Below are 15290 nucleotides of genomic sequence, written 5' to 3' on the forward strand. Positions count from 1 at the left end.
TCTAGCCAAATCGACTACATCCTCGCCAGAAATAGGGAAAGAGGGCGGCTTATAAATGCCAAAACCTACCCTGGCGAAGAATGTACCCCACAACATAGATTAGTAGTTAGTGACTTTGGGATCAAGGCAAAATGGGTGCCCAGAATTAGACAGGCTTGGAGGAGAAGGGTGTGGAAGCTTAAAGACCCTGCAAACGGACAGAGACTTAGAGACAAGTTACTTGAAGCATTTAACGAAATAGAAGGGGATATAGCATCATACAACGTGGAAGACAATTGGAGATTTCTGCGGGACAACCTGTTGAAAGCCACCAACCAGATTTGTGGGTGGTGTAAGGTCCCCTCCCGACCCAGAGTAACGTGGTGGTGGAACAAGGAGGTAGACAGGGCTATTAGACAAAAGAAACAGGCTTGGAAGGACTGGAAGAACGGTGGTAGCAGGGAATTGTACCAACGTGCCAGAAGGGAGGCTAGGCGACAGGTTTATTTAGCCAGAGGGGAAGCAGATAAGGAAAGATTTGCCAATATTCTGCACCGTGAGGACCAAAGACTCGAGGTATTTCGTGTTGCAAGACAGTGTAGGAGAGAGAATAGTGATGTTGTAGGAGAGAAATGTGTTCGCATGGATGATGGTACGCTTGCACTAAATGAGGATGCAAAGAAAGAGGTCTGGAGATGACACTACGATAGATTGCTTAATAAAGAGAATGAATGGGAGAAAGAGAGCCTGCCGTATGTCGACCCAATAGAGGGACCAGCTATTCGAGTTGATAGTACCAGGATAGATAAAGCAATTAAGAGTATGAAGACCGGGAAAGCCCCCGGCCCATCAGGAATCACTGCAGAGATGCTCAAAATATCTGGCAGTGTTGGCTATAGCCTAGTCACCCGTATTACGAACCAGGTGATACACGAAGGAGTCATACCCAATGACTGGTGTAGCAGCATCATAGTCAACTGCTACAAAGGTAAAGGTGACGCTTTAGATACAAATAATTACAGAGGCATCAAGCTGTTAGATCAGGTTATGAAAGTTACAGAGAGGGTCATGGCCTAACTAATTAGGGAGCGAATCAATTTAGATGAGATGCAGTTTGGGTTCGTGTCAGGTAAAAGCACTACTGATGCCTTATTTCTAGTGAGACAGTTGCAGGAGAAATACCTAGCTAAGGATAAACCTCTGTACCTGGCTTTTGTTGACATGGAGAAAGCCTTTGACAGGGTCCCCCGATCCCTTATCTGGTGGTCAATGAGGAAACTTGGGATAGAAGAATGGTTAGTGAGAGCTGTGCGAGCCATGTACAGAGATGCTGCCAGTAAGGTGAGGGTTGGAAATGAGTACAGCAATGAATTCCGGGTAGAGGTAGGGGTCCACCAAGGTTCCGTCCTCAGCCCCCTCTTATTTATCATAGTCCTCCAGGCAATCACAGAGGAGTTCAAGACAGGTTGCCCCTGGGAGCTCCTCTATGCTGATGACCTTGCCCTAATTGCGGAGTCACTATCAGAACTAGAGGAGAAGTTTCAGGTGTGGAAGCAAGGTCTAGAATTGAAGGGCCTTAGAGTCAACCTAGCTAAAACCAAAATCCTAATAAGTAGGAAGGTAGATAAAACACAAACCCCTTCAGGTAGATGGCCCTGCTCAGTATGTAGAAAAGGAGTAGGTAGTAACTCTATAAGATGTACCCGGTGCAAGCTATGGACACATAAGAGTTGCAACAACATCAAAGGCAGGTTAACTAGCAAGTTAGTTTTTGTTTGTGGCAGATGTTCAGGTGCAATAAAAACTGTAAACAAACAGGAAACAACTATCTCATTCCAGGGTGAAAAACTAGAGGTAGTCGATAGCTTCCGCTATCTGGGCGACCAAGTTAGTAGTGGGGGTGGGTGTGCTGAAAGTGTAGCTGCTAGAATAAGAATAGCCTGGGCAAAGTTTAGAGAGCTCTTACCCCTGCTGGCGACAAAGGGACTCTCACTCAGAGTAAAAGGCAGACTGTATGACGCATGCATACGAACAGCCATGCTACATGGCAGTGAAACATGGGCTGTAACTGCTGAGGACATACGTAAGCTCGCAAGGAATGAAGCCAGTATGCTCCGTTGGATGTGTAATGTCAATGTGAATACCCGTCAGAGTGTAAGTATCTTGAGAGAAAAGCTGAACATTAGAAGCATCAGTTGTGGTGTGCAAGAGAGACGATTGCGCTGGTATGGACATGTGGTGAGAATGGATGAGGATAGCTGCGTGAAAAAGTGCCACACCCTAACAGTTGAGGGAACCCGTGGAAGAGGTAGGCCCAGGAAGACCTGGGCTGAGGTGGTGAGGCAAGACCTTCGTACATTGGGCCTCACCGAGGCAATGACTACTGACCGAGACCTTTGGAAATGTGCTGTGCGTGAGAAGACCCGGCAAGCCAAGTAAGATCGTTGCCAGTGCCCCATGACTGGTTCTTGTGCGGGTGGCACATGAGATGCACCATTTTGAGCGTGGCCGTTGCCAGTACCGCCTGACTGGCTCCCGTAGGATTTTCGAGCGAGATCGTTGCCAGTGCCCCTGGACTGGCTTGTGCGGGTGGCACATAAAAGACACCATTTCGAGCGTGGCCGTTTTCGTGCGGGTGACACGTAAAAGCACCCACTACACTCTCTGAGTGGTTGGCGTTAGGAAGGGCATCCAGCTGTAGAAACTCTGCCAAATTAGACTGGAGCCTGGTGTTGCCATCCGGTTTCACCAGTCCTCAGTCAAATCGTCCAACCCATGCTAGCATGGAAAGCGGACGTTAAACGATGATGATGATGATGATGATGATTAGTGACCTTGCACTAATTGCTGAGTCACTTTCAGAACTAGAGGAGAAGTTTCAGGTGTGGAAGCAAGGACTAGAATCGAAGGGCCTTAGAGTCAACCTAGCTAAAACCAAAGTAGGAAGGTAGACAAAACACAAACCCCTTCAGGTAGATGGCCATGCTCGATCTGTAGAAAAGGCGTAGGTAAAAACTCTATAAGATGCACCCAGTGCAAGCTATGGACACATAAGAGGTGCAGCAATATCAAAGGAAGGTTAACTAGGAAGTTAGTTTTTGTATGTAGCAGATGTTCAGGAGCTATAAACACTGTAAATGTGCAGAAAACAACTTCTGTCACATTCCAGGGAGAAAAACTAGATGTAGTTGATAGCTTCCGCTATCTAGGTGACCAAGTTAGTAGTGGGGGAGGGCGTGCTGAAAGTGTAGCTGCTAGAATAAGAATAGCCTGGGCAAAGTTCAGAGAGCTCTTACCTCTGCTGGTGAAAAGGGGCCTCTCACTCAGAGTAAAAGGCAAACTGTATGATGCATGTGTACGAACAGCCATGCTTCATAGCAGTGAAACATGGGCCGTGACTGCTCGCAAGGAATGAAGCCAGTATGCTCTGATGGATGCGTAATGTCAGTGTGCATACTAGACAGAGTATTATAGTACCTTGAGAGAAAAGTTGAACTTACGAAGTATCAGTTATGGTGTGCAAGAGAGACAATTGCGCTGGTATGGTCATGTAGCGAGAATGGATGAGGATAGCTGTGTGAAAAAGTGCCACACCCTAGCAGTTGAAGGAACCTGTGGAAGAGGTAGGCCCAGGAAGACCTGGGATGAGGTGGTGAGGCATGATCTTCGAATATTGGGCCTCACCGAGGCGATAACTTCTGACCGAGACCTCTGGAAATATGCTGTGCGTGAGAAGACCCGGCAAGCCGAGTGAGACCTAAATCTAAGGCCTCAGCCAGTCCACTTATGCGCACCTTCCTTCATTGGACACTAAACTTCACTTGCGAAGACCTGTTGAGGCAAGTGAAATCGAAATTGAATTAAATTCGACGACTGGCACCCATGCCAACGTCATCTTCATTGGACACGAAACTCAGCTTGCGAAGACCTGTTGGGGCAAGCAAATGCGAAATCTTGATGACACCAGAGCGTCGCCTTTCTGGCACTTGTGCCTGCGACATGTGTAAGGATTTTTGAGCGAGATCGTTGCCAGTGCCCCTGGACTGGCTCTTGTGTGGGTGGCACATAAAATACACCATTTCGAGCATGGCCGTTGCCAGTACCGCCTGACTGGCCTTCGTGCTGGTGGCACGTAAAAGCACCTACTACACTCTCGGAGTGGTTGGCATTAGAAAGGGCACCCAGCTGTAGAAACTCTGCCAAATCGGATTGGAGCCTAGTGTAGCCATCTGGTTTCACCAATCCTCAGTCAAATTGTCCAACCCATGCTAGCATGGAAAGCGGACATTAAACGATGATGATGATATAAATATATATATAAATATAAATACATATATATATACATATATATATATATATATAAATATATATATATATATATATAAATATATAAATATATATAATATATAAATATATATTTTGTATGTGTATTTCGTGTGCAAGATTCTTGATGTGGATACGTGTGTTGAAAGAAATACAATTAAACCTTGGGAGAGGCATTATGCCGGTAATAAACACACGCACTGGTTCAGTCCTTTATTAATTTAATTTATATAGTTTTTTGTTAAATTATTTCATTGCACTCTTGCAATCTCTTCAGTAACTTGTCTCTCCACTTCCATTTATTTTGAATATATGATCTGGCGTTGTTTTGGCGTTGTTTCGAAACTGTTTGGTATGAGCATGTGAGTGTGTGCAAGTTCGTATGTGTGCACGCTCATATGTGTGCACGCACTTATGTGTTCGTGCTTATATGTAAGTATGTGCGTCCATATGTGTGTTTGTAACAATTTCGTTTATATCAGATCAGATAGAGACTTTTTAATTAATTTATTTACGTTCATATTCCGCATCATATGTGTGAACAACACATGCAACCATGGGCAATTGTAAGGCCCTCATCTACGTGTATTTGGTGTTTAAAATTGGTTGCGTTTCAGTTATGAGGACCGACTCCTGTATTTGTCGCAACGATGCGTCACCGGGGTGTCTAGACAGGATTTCTATGTTAATTCTGTTCAGTACACCACCATGTTGTTCTTTGGCATGCTGGTAGAGCACCGAGGTTTGTTTTTGATTATTATAGTCCCTCCAATGTTCGTTTACACGCTCAGCCAAACTTCTTGCCGTCTCACCTATGTATGTGGTGTTTCTGTTTTTACACTCACCATCCATACAGCTTATTTTGTAGACTACATTTCTGGCTTTGCAGTTGGCACCAGGACTATTTTTGCACACAATGCAACTCTCCTCAACACACCTTGTTCTTCTGAAGGGATATGTTTTACATATTATTGATCTAATTGATCTCCCTGGTTTTTCTATAACATTTATCCTCAACTTGGTACTTTTGAGGATTTTTCGAAATCTGCGGGCCAGTTCTCCGTGTGGCGTGGCGTCCACAAACATTACTCCCTGGAACTTGTCGGTATTGTACCACGTGGTCTTTTTGTTTGTTTTGTCACTAATCCTTTGTAGTCTATTCCACTGTTTGTTACGGTATCTAGGTTGTGTTCCATTTGTATCTTTGACAACAATCTCCTCAAATTTCTTGTTAGCTCCTCTGTATACCCGGATTCTATCTTTCTGGCTGTATCCCGAAAATTGCATGCGATGCATGAAGTCTTGAATATGTTTTTGCTCCTCCCATGGATCGCACAGGGGGGATATGTTTTTCATTATTCTAACCAAATCGGCTACTAATATATCTTAATATATAAAGCTGAAGTTGTGTGTCTGTGTGAAGCCTTTTTAAAAGTTTATAGAAATCCACATTTTCCACTTTTTCGTAAAAATTTTTACATCAATGGAATTTTCTCGATGTGAACTTTCTAGTGCAGTAATTAGATTTTTTAAATTCCGTTTACTTTGTGTGATTTAATGGAGATTTGGCTGTCGTTTCTAGCAACTTTTATATTTCTTCTCTTCTACCTGTACCGGCGTTGTTATAGAGAGTAAGCGTAAAAGAGGGAGAGAGAGAGAAAGTGATACATACAAAGTCAGATTAACTTGGTTACATTTTACACTCTTACTTCTTCCTCTCTCTCATTTAATACCTTTCCTCTACCTCTAACATATTTTTCATAACATAGAAACGTAAAAACACACACGACCACACATACGTGATCTGTGACAACAACATTATAGATATAAGATTTAGTTTCTGTGTTTCTTATATAAACACGTGCACGCATTGCTATTTTATAACTGTCTTCCGTTCTCTCTCTTCATTGCTACCATCTCTATTCCTTTCCCCCCCCCTCTCTCTCTCTTCCTCTTCTCTCTCACAAAACATTCACTACAATATAACTCATGTTCGTCAATGTTTGGTAAATATACCACGATTTTCATTAGGGTGTTAGTGTTGGGTTTATGTATCTATCTCTCTCTCTCCCCCTCTTTTATTCTTACTCTCTATATTATATGTTGAGCGCATAATTACTGCATTGGATAGTTCACATCGAAAAAATTCCATTGATGTAAACATTTTAAAATTGTTTACTTTGTGTGATTTAAGGGAGATTTGGCTGTTGTTTCTAGCAACTTTTATATTTCTTCCCTTCTACTTGTACACACAATCATTGACTACAATATAACTCATGTTCATCAATGTTTGGTAAATATACCACGATTTTCACCAGGGTGTTAGGGTTAGGTTTTTAGGGTTAGGGTTTAGGGTTACGGTTATGGTTAGGGTTAGGATTAGTGTTACGGTTTTAGGGTCAGGGTTAGGGTTTAGGGTTAATGTTAGGGTTAGTGTTAGGATTAGGTTTAGGATTAGGGTTGGGTAATCGTGCGGGTGTTAATCTGAAAAATTACAGATATGTGAAAACTACCGACCCGGCCATCTATTATAACTTTTGTTGTTCTGTTTAATATATACATAGATTATGCCTCCAAAGAAGAGAGTTCGCTGGGGAAAGAAAGCAACCAGCTTAAAATGACAGCAACAGACTGCAGCAATTCACCACATTCCAGAAGCTTCTTTGAACATAATGCAAAATGGTGCATCAACATCTTCTGCCCAATCTGATAGAATTCTGGCAGAACTGTAGCAACAGATCGCCAGCAATTGCTTCATCACAAATTGCCGTCCTAGCTCCTGCTAAAAGGGATTACCCTGCTATGTATAATCAGGGCAGCGCAAAAAGTTGTTTTGCACAAGCATTTCTATACGCTTAATAATGTTACGCAAAACAGCCTTCAGACTTTCCCTACTAATTTCATCGTCTTTTGAATTATGAACATATTTACATCATAAAGGTTTTTTCGTTGTAAGGCTTTCTTTTTTTAGTTGATTTTCACCGAGCAAGACTTATCGTAGATGGCGTAATAAGTCACTCCCGGACAAGGTCGTGTTATACTGCTAGTATAAATATATATACATATATATATTTTGTATGTGTATTTCGTGTGCAAGATTCTTGATGTGGATGCGTGTGTTGAAAGAAATACAATTAAACCTTGAGAGAGGCATTATGCCGGTAATAACCACACGCACTGGTTCAGTCCTTTATTAATTTATAAGCAGTATATAGTTTTTTGTTAAATCATTTCATTGCACTCTTGCAATCTCTTCAGTAACTTGTCTCTCCACTTCCATTTATGTTGAATGTAAATATAAATATATATAAATATATATAAAATGTAAATATAATATATATGTATATACATAAATATATATAATGCAAGAGAGTTAGGGGTTGAGGATTCAACCCACTAAGGGATAGTATCTATCCAATATACTGCTGGGAGGGTACCCAATTATTGTTACACTAGTGTAATAAGTGGGTGCGGGTAAAGGGGGTGGTTGTCTTACCCTATCCTCCATTTTCTAATTGCTATATAAATATAAATATAAATTATATATATATATGTATATATATATATATATAATGTGTAGTATATTGCCACTTAAGTGTGGCTGACCCCTAGGGGTGGATGTTACTGTTGCTTTTAGCCCCAGGAGGACATCTCCTCCAGCTGGCTTATCAACACACTACTGTGTCCTGTTTGCCAAGGGAAGTTATCCCTCTCACCATGATCTGTAGCACGAACGGATCCGGATTTCAGGGTTATTTCCCTTCGTCAGCGTTCGATAGCCACTGATCCTTTGTGAGAGAGACAAAATCTTGGCAATCTTATATCTACTTTACCAGTGAAATTCTTCACTGATATCGAAAAGGTGAAAACAAGCAATGTTAATTCTCTAAATGAAGTATTAACAGTAACTGCACGATAAAGTGTAGTATATTGCCACTTAAGTGTGGTTGACCCCTAGGGGTGGATGTTACTGTTGCTTTTAGCCTCAGGAGGACATCTCCAGCTGGCTTATTGACACACTGTGTCCTGTTTGCCAAGGGAAGTTATCCCTCTCACCATGATCTGTAGCACGAACAGATCCGGATTTCAGGGTTATTTCCCTTCGTCGGTGTTCGATAGCCACTGATCCTTGGTGAGAGAGACAAAATCTTGGCAATCTTATATCTACTTTTCCAGTGAAATTTTTCACTGATATCGAAAAGGTGAAAACAAGCAATGTTAATTCTCTAAATGAAGTATTAACAGTAACTGCACGATAAAGTGTAGCATATTGCCACTTAAGTGTGGCTGACCCCTAGGGGTGGATGTTACTGTTGCTTTTAGCCCCAGGAGGACATCTCCTCCAGCTGGCTTATCGACACACTACTGTGTCCTGTTTGCCAAGCGAAGTTATCCCTCTCACCATGATCTGTAGCACGATATATATATATATATATATATACATATATATATATATATATATATATATATATAATTTTACTGGTGAGTGTGTTAAATTTTAAGGCACAATAAGATCATGACTCTCCCCAGACACAACAGAATATGCTTCAACACACGAAATCACACAAAAAATTTGCAAAGGAGACTGCTACGGTGCAGTATAAGATAGGACCCCTATTCTTGCCTAATGGCTCACTGGCTGCAGATCCCACATGGATAAGTGAAGTGCTCAGTACACAATTCAAGAGTGTCTTCACCTCTCCTCTGAGTCACATGCAGATAAAGAACCCAGCTGATTTCTTTGACAATAGCACTCAGCAGAAAAAGACTGCATCCATTACCTACATCGACATTGAAGAGGAAGATGTGATAGCTGCCATAAATGAAATGAGCTCAAATTCGGCAACTGGCCCCAATGGTTTCCCAGCTGTCCTCTTAAAGTCGTGTAAACAAGAATTAGCAGGACAACTCCAGATACTCTTCCAGAGTTTCCTTGCAAATGGTAAACTTCCCAAAAAGCTGAAGGAAGGCACCATATGTCCTATCCATAAAGGTGGAAGCAGAGCAGAGGCTGGGAACTACAGGCCCATCTCTCTGACTTCATATATTAGCAAAGTCATGGAACGAATTGTCAGAAGGAGATTGATTGCGTTCCTAGAAGAAAATGACTTGCTGAATGAGACCCAGCATGGTTTCCGTCCAGGTAGAAGCTGCCTCACGCAGCTCTTGCAACATTATGATTGGGTCCTGAAGCAGCTACTTGACCATTCAAATGTTGATGTGATATATCTCGACTTTGCAAAAGCCTTTGACAAAGTTGATCATGGCTTGATATGTCACAAGCTGCGAAACCTTGGCATAGCTGGTAAATTAGGAGAGTGGCTGCATGACTTCCTGAATGGTAGAAGTCAGACAGTTGCAGCCAATGGAGAACTATCTAGGGAAACACAAATATTGAGCGGTGTTCCACAAGGAACTGTTCTGGGGCCACTACTGTTCATAGTGGCCCTTCTGGACATGCCCACGGTCTCTCAGAGAGCCACTGTCACTAGCTATGCTGATGACACAAAGATATCTCAGGCAATAAAGAATCCTGATGATATTGTAAGCCTGCAGAATGACCTAAATGCAATATATGAGTGGGCAGAGCAAAATAATATGCAGTTCAATGCAAAAAAATTTCAAGTACTGCGCTACAAGACCACAAGTACCTCCCAACTGGCATACACAGGGCCTGGAGGTACTGCAATCCCAGAACAACAAACAGTAAGAGATCTGGGCATCAACATGTGTAGTGATGCATCATTTCACATGCACATTGTCAAGTTGACAGCAAAGTGCAGACAACTGGCAGGGTGGATACTGAGGACATTCCGTACAAGGGATCAAAAAGTCATGTTGACTCTATGGAAGACATTTGTTCTGAGCCGCCTAGACTATTGCTCTCAGTTGTGGTCACCACACAGTGTTAAGCGGACAGCAGAACTCGAGGCAATTCAGCAGCACTATACAAAAAAGATCGCCACAGTCCAACAGATGAACTACAGGGAGTGACTGAAGGCACTAGGTCTCTACTCCCTGGAGCGCAGGCGGGAGAGATATGTAATAATATACATATGGAAAATACTGGAAGGACTGGTGCCAAACTTTGGCATCAAGTACTACAGGAATGCCCGCACGGGTCGCCACTGCATGGTGCCAAAGGTACCGTCCACTGCATCTCACATAAGAACGAGATACTGCAGCAGCCTCGGTTTCAGAGAACCTCAGCTCTTCAATGCCCTGCCAAAACATTTGAGAGACATGCAAGACATGGATGCGGAGGTCTTCAAGACAAAACTTGACGCTTTCCTCTCCACGATACCAGACGAACCAATGGCTCGTAATGAGACGCAGTTTAGGGCAGCGATGTCAAATTCTCTTATACACCAGATGTGCCATCAAAACTCTTGATTGGACCATATCAGGTGGGGGAGAAGAGCCATGCAAGGAACGTGAAGAGAGCACAGCATAGAGACGGAAAATCACGGTGGTGCACCAGCATGACCGCAGCCACTTGGCTGAAACCCATAAATAAATAAAAATAAATAAATAAAATATAAATATATATATATATATATATATATCTGAGAGATTTAGAAATTTATTATTTCTAAATTTTGTAACCAGTGAATGTATTTCACTGAAATAGTATATCCTTACGAGAGTGAAACAGACTTCTTCAACTAGCCAGTCGTGCTACTTCAGGCTGATGATGAGCAAATACTCAGAAACATGTCCCTGAATGCAGGCTAGGCTGGGTGGAGGAGTTTGTCTCCCCCTCGGAAGGATAAGGGCACAGGAAATGTGTCAAGGCCTAATAGGAAGCGGTCCAGCTTCCGAAGGCTAAACAGCAGTAGTATATTCCCTTATTGGGACTGTCACGTTAAGTTGGCAGTATACAACTACTTTATCGCATCACTACTGCTTAAGTCTCTCTGCGAGATTTAGAAATGTATTATTTATATATATATAAGGAGAGTAGGTGTGTATTCTTAACTGGGTTTAAGGAATGGTTGTTATTTAAGAATATATATATGAAGTGATCCAAACCTTAATCTATATAGGGATGTTCTCTGTAGAAGGTGGAATAACATAAGCATGCAGTTGAGAAAATGGTTAAGAACTGAGGTACTTACCTTCTTCAATGCGTCTACTAACTGCCAACGCTAAAGTAACCGCAAACTCTGAAACACAATCGGTGGATATCTTCGACAAGTTACACGCAATGATGTTGCGCGCTTTGCATTCCTTCAAATCAATATGTTCATAGCCAACCGACAAAGTGGACACTACCTTCAGATTAGGACCTGGAAAACAGATTGAACAAACATTCCTGAACAACAGATTGAACAAACATTCCTGAACAACAGATTGAACAAACATTCCTGAACAACTTCCTATGTTTAAAAGTTACTTCCAAATATGCAGCAATTTGTTTTGTTTTTTTTCTGTCTAAGCAGAAGGAAGCCTTGACAGGGCTGCCAAGACTGGTGGGTGGCGTATCCTGAAACCAGGAAACTGGTCTGAATGCATTGCAACAGAATTGGTGCTATTGGAGAAAAACACTGCAGAACTGAAAGCATTTGAAACACTGAATTACCAAAGATTTCTGACAATCAGCTGAACTGACCATCAAACAAGTTGGGACATGAGGAAATAGGAAGGGAAAAAGAATTCTTGGCAATGCTCCAGCATGGTTCCAATGACTGGGGTTGCCTTCAAAGTTGTAATCACACAAATTGACCCCAGGACTTAAGTCTGACACTTATTCTCCAGATCTTTTTTGCCAAACTGGTTACAGCGGCATAAACAAATCAACACTGTATACCCCACCACTGCTTGACAACCACAAGATTCAGTTGAGTTGGGTACTTAAATTGAGGCAACTTACTAGTTCGGTATAATCTGCACACCCCAACAAGATTATTTGAATATCAAGACTCTGTATAGGGGTATTTGTACCCAATATCCCTGTCGTGTTGTAGACAACGCAACTCAGCTAAGTGAAGATATCTGCTCTTGGTAATTCAGACGTGTATGTTTTTTAAAAGTACTTTCTATAGTATTTCTGAAGTGCAGATTCCAAGGTAACAAAGATGTACAGGTGTCAATTTATTATGGCCATTTCAAACATCCCCATTTAATTGACTAATGAAAACATTACATCAATTTGAAAGAAACTGTTCTCATATGACCGCATAGGCTTCAAACAAAGGATAAACTAGTTTTAACAAATTTACATCAATAATGGAAACCAAAATATTGACATTGTTTCCTTTTATGACAGAATGAGAATATTTTGGCTTCCATTATTGATGTAAAATTGTTAAAAAAATGGTTTATGCATTATGTTTGAAGTCTATGTGGTCACCTGACAAGAACAGTTTTTTGGAGTGGCTCCATTTCATTAATTAATGAAAACCTCACATCAATTTGAAAGAAACCGTTCTTGTCAGATGACTGCAAACATAAAGAATAAACTATAATTTAACAAATTTACATCAACAATAGAAACCACAATATTTTCATTCTGCCACAGTTATAATGAAAGGAAACAATGTAAATATTTTGGTTTCCATTATTGATGTAAATTTGTTTAAAAAAATGGTTTATCCTTTATGTTTGAAGTCTTTGCAGTCATCTGACAAGAACAGTTTCTTTCAAATTGATGTAAGGTTTTCATTAGTCAATTAAATGGTGCCACTTAAAACAGCCATAATGAATTGACACCTGTACATCTTATATATATATATATATATATATATATATATAATCGGTCATAATGTCTTACGTTTAAGATGATTCCCATGCTTTCCCTGATGAGAAGGTTACAATTTTAATATCAAAGATCCCTATGGATCACACAGGTTGTAATCCTTTGAAACATATGTAGGAATAAAGTATGCAATTATAACATGCGTTTTCTCCAATCCTTAAATATACTCAAATACCCAAAATTTCAAAGAGTTCCGGCCTTAAAAACAGGAGCTAACCACAGTTATTTTGTGTTCTTTGCTACATTGGTTTCTATTAACCCATTTATTCTATCAGAAGAATTTTTATTCATTAAGATAGAAGAAATACACACATATATATATATATATATATATATATATATATATATATACATATACATACATACACACCCATACTCAATGGGCTTCTATGCAGTTTCCATCTACCAAATTCACTCACAAGGATTGATCCACCCAGGGTTATAGAAGACACTTGCTTAAAGTGTCATACTTAAAATTCTTCAAGGCAGTGTCACAGTATGGCCACAATCTAATGACTGAAACAAGATATACACACATGGGCTTCTTTCAGTTTCTGTTTACCAAATCCATTCACAAGGTTTCGATTGGTCCAGGGCTAGTAAAAGACACTTGCCTGAAGTGCTGACCAGTAGGATTGAACCCAAGATCACATGAAAAGTAACAATGATAATTACTTAATTATTTGCCTCAAGACTAACAAACTAACACTATATTACAATCCATAATGTTAACAGTACAAATACGTCTGAACCTTCTGTGCCTTTAATTATGCCAACATGCATCTATGCACTTATGTAAGTGTGTATATGTAGATGTATGTATACGTTTTTTTTTAGTTTTTTTGTTTGTTTTTTCCAGAAAGAAAACCTTTTGTCATCCTACACACTGTATGCATTTGCTATTCTGACTTCTTGGAATAGTTTTTAAAGCATGTTAGATACAAAGTTGCAAGCACCGTCTCTCTCTCTGGAGAGAGAGGGGAGAGGAAGAGAGAGGGGGAGCGGGAGGAAGAGAGAGCGGGGAGGAAGAGAGAGAGAGCGGGGAGGAAGAGAGAGAGCGCGGGGAGGAAGAGAGAGAGAGCGGGGAGGAAGAGAGAGAGAGCGGGGAGGAAGAGAGAGAGAGCGGGGAGGAAGAGAGAGAGAGCGGGGAGGAAGAGAGAGAGAGCGGGGAGGAAGAGAGAGAGAGCGGGGAGGAAGAGAGAGAGAGCGGGGAGGAAGAGAGAGAGAGCGGGGAGGAAGAGAGTTTTGATTGCATCGTCATTTCTTTCCCATTTCGAACAAAACTGTCCGATGAACGGGAACGTGAAACTCCGAGTAACAGTCTTGTGACGATCTTACGGTACGAGTTCTAAATACCAGCTTTTTCCGTAAAAAGTGTTGGAGAGAAACAGGGAAACGACGTCATAAAAGCGAAAGAGATACAGAGAGCGCGATTTCTTTTGAAGGGTTTACGGTTAGGGTTAGGGAATTCCGTCCCTAACCGTAAACACTAACACTAACCCCCTAACCCTGACACTAAAACCCTAACCTTAACAACGTATTGAAGATCGTGCGGGTGTGACGGAAAAGGCCGATCTTTGGTAAAGATTGCCGAAGACACTTTTTACGGAAAAGGCCGATATTTAGGACTCGTATCGTAAGATCGCCACACACGCAGTGTAGCTAAAACGGGACAACTGAAGAAGAGAATGTTCTTCATGTTTTATGTCTCGTTTCTTTCTTTCTTTGTTCAAAAAAAGTTCGTTTTCTATGTTTTTGTTTTTATGTTCTTGTTTCTCATTTTGCCTACGTTTTTTTATGCATGTATATATGCATGTATATATGCATATGCATGTATATATGCATATATATGTAGATAGGTACATATATGAATGTATATATGCATATTTATATTGTGTTTGTGTGTGTGCGTGTGTGCGCGCGCGCCAACATCGCTTGACAACCGATGCTGGTGTGTTTACGTCCCCGTAACTTAGGGGTTCGGCAAAATAAACCGATAGAATAAGTACTAGGCTAACAAAGGACAAGTTCTTGGGTCGATTTGTTCGACTAAAGGCGGTGCTCCAGCATGGCCGCACTCAAATGCCTGACACAAGTAAAAAGAATAAAGAATATATATTTATCTCCCTTTCTGGGTTTTTACCTGCCTGCTAGAGATGGCAGCCACACGTCCCTACTCACAATATATAAACAATTAAGCGTTAAGTGGTGTGCGCATGCATGTATATAT

At 41.1% G+C, this 15290-nt stretch overlaps 1 protein-coding gene across 4 annotated transcripts in view; it reads right to left on the reverse strand.

Annotated features, from left to right (window-relative positions):
* LOC106880959 (glyoxylate reductase/hydroxypyruvate reductase) overlaps positions 1–15290 on the reverse strand; it is a 131281-nt gene that overhangs the window by 6361 nt on the left and 109630 nt on the right. For all 4 annotated transcript variants that reach the window (XM_089360933.1, XM_089360934.1, XM_089360931.1 and 1 more), the window contains exon 3: positions 11421–11591. In XM_089360933.1, the coding sequence (XP_089217059.1) occupies positions 11421–11591 (171 nt within the window). The remainder of the gene's footprint in view (positions 1–11420; positions 11592–15290) is intronic.

This window comes from Octopus bimaculoides, chromosome 12 (assembly GCF_046866305.1).
Source record: "Octopus bimaculoides isolate indiv1 chromosome 12, ASM4686630v1, whole genome shotgun sequence".
NCBI classification, from domain to species: domain Eukaryota; kingdom Metazoa; phylum Mollusca; class Cephalopoda; order Octopoda; family Octopodidae; genus Octopus; species Octopus bimaculoides.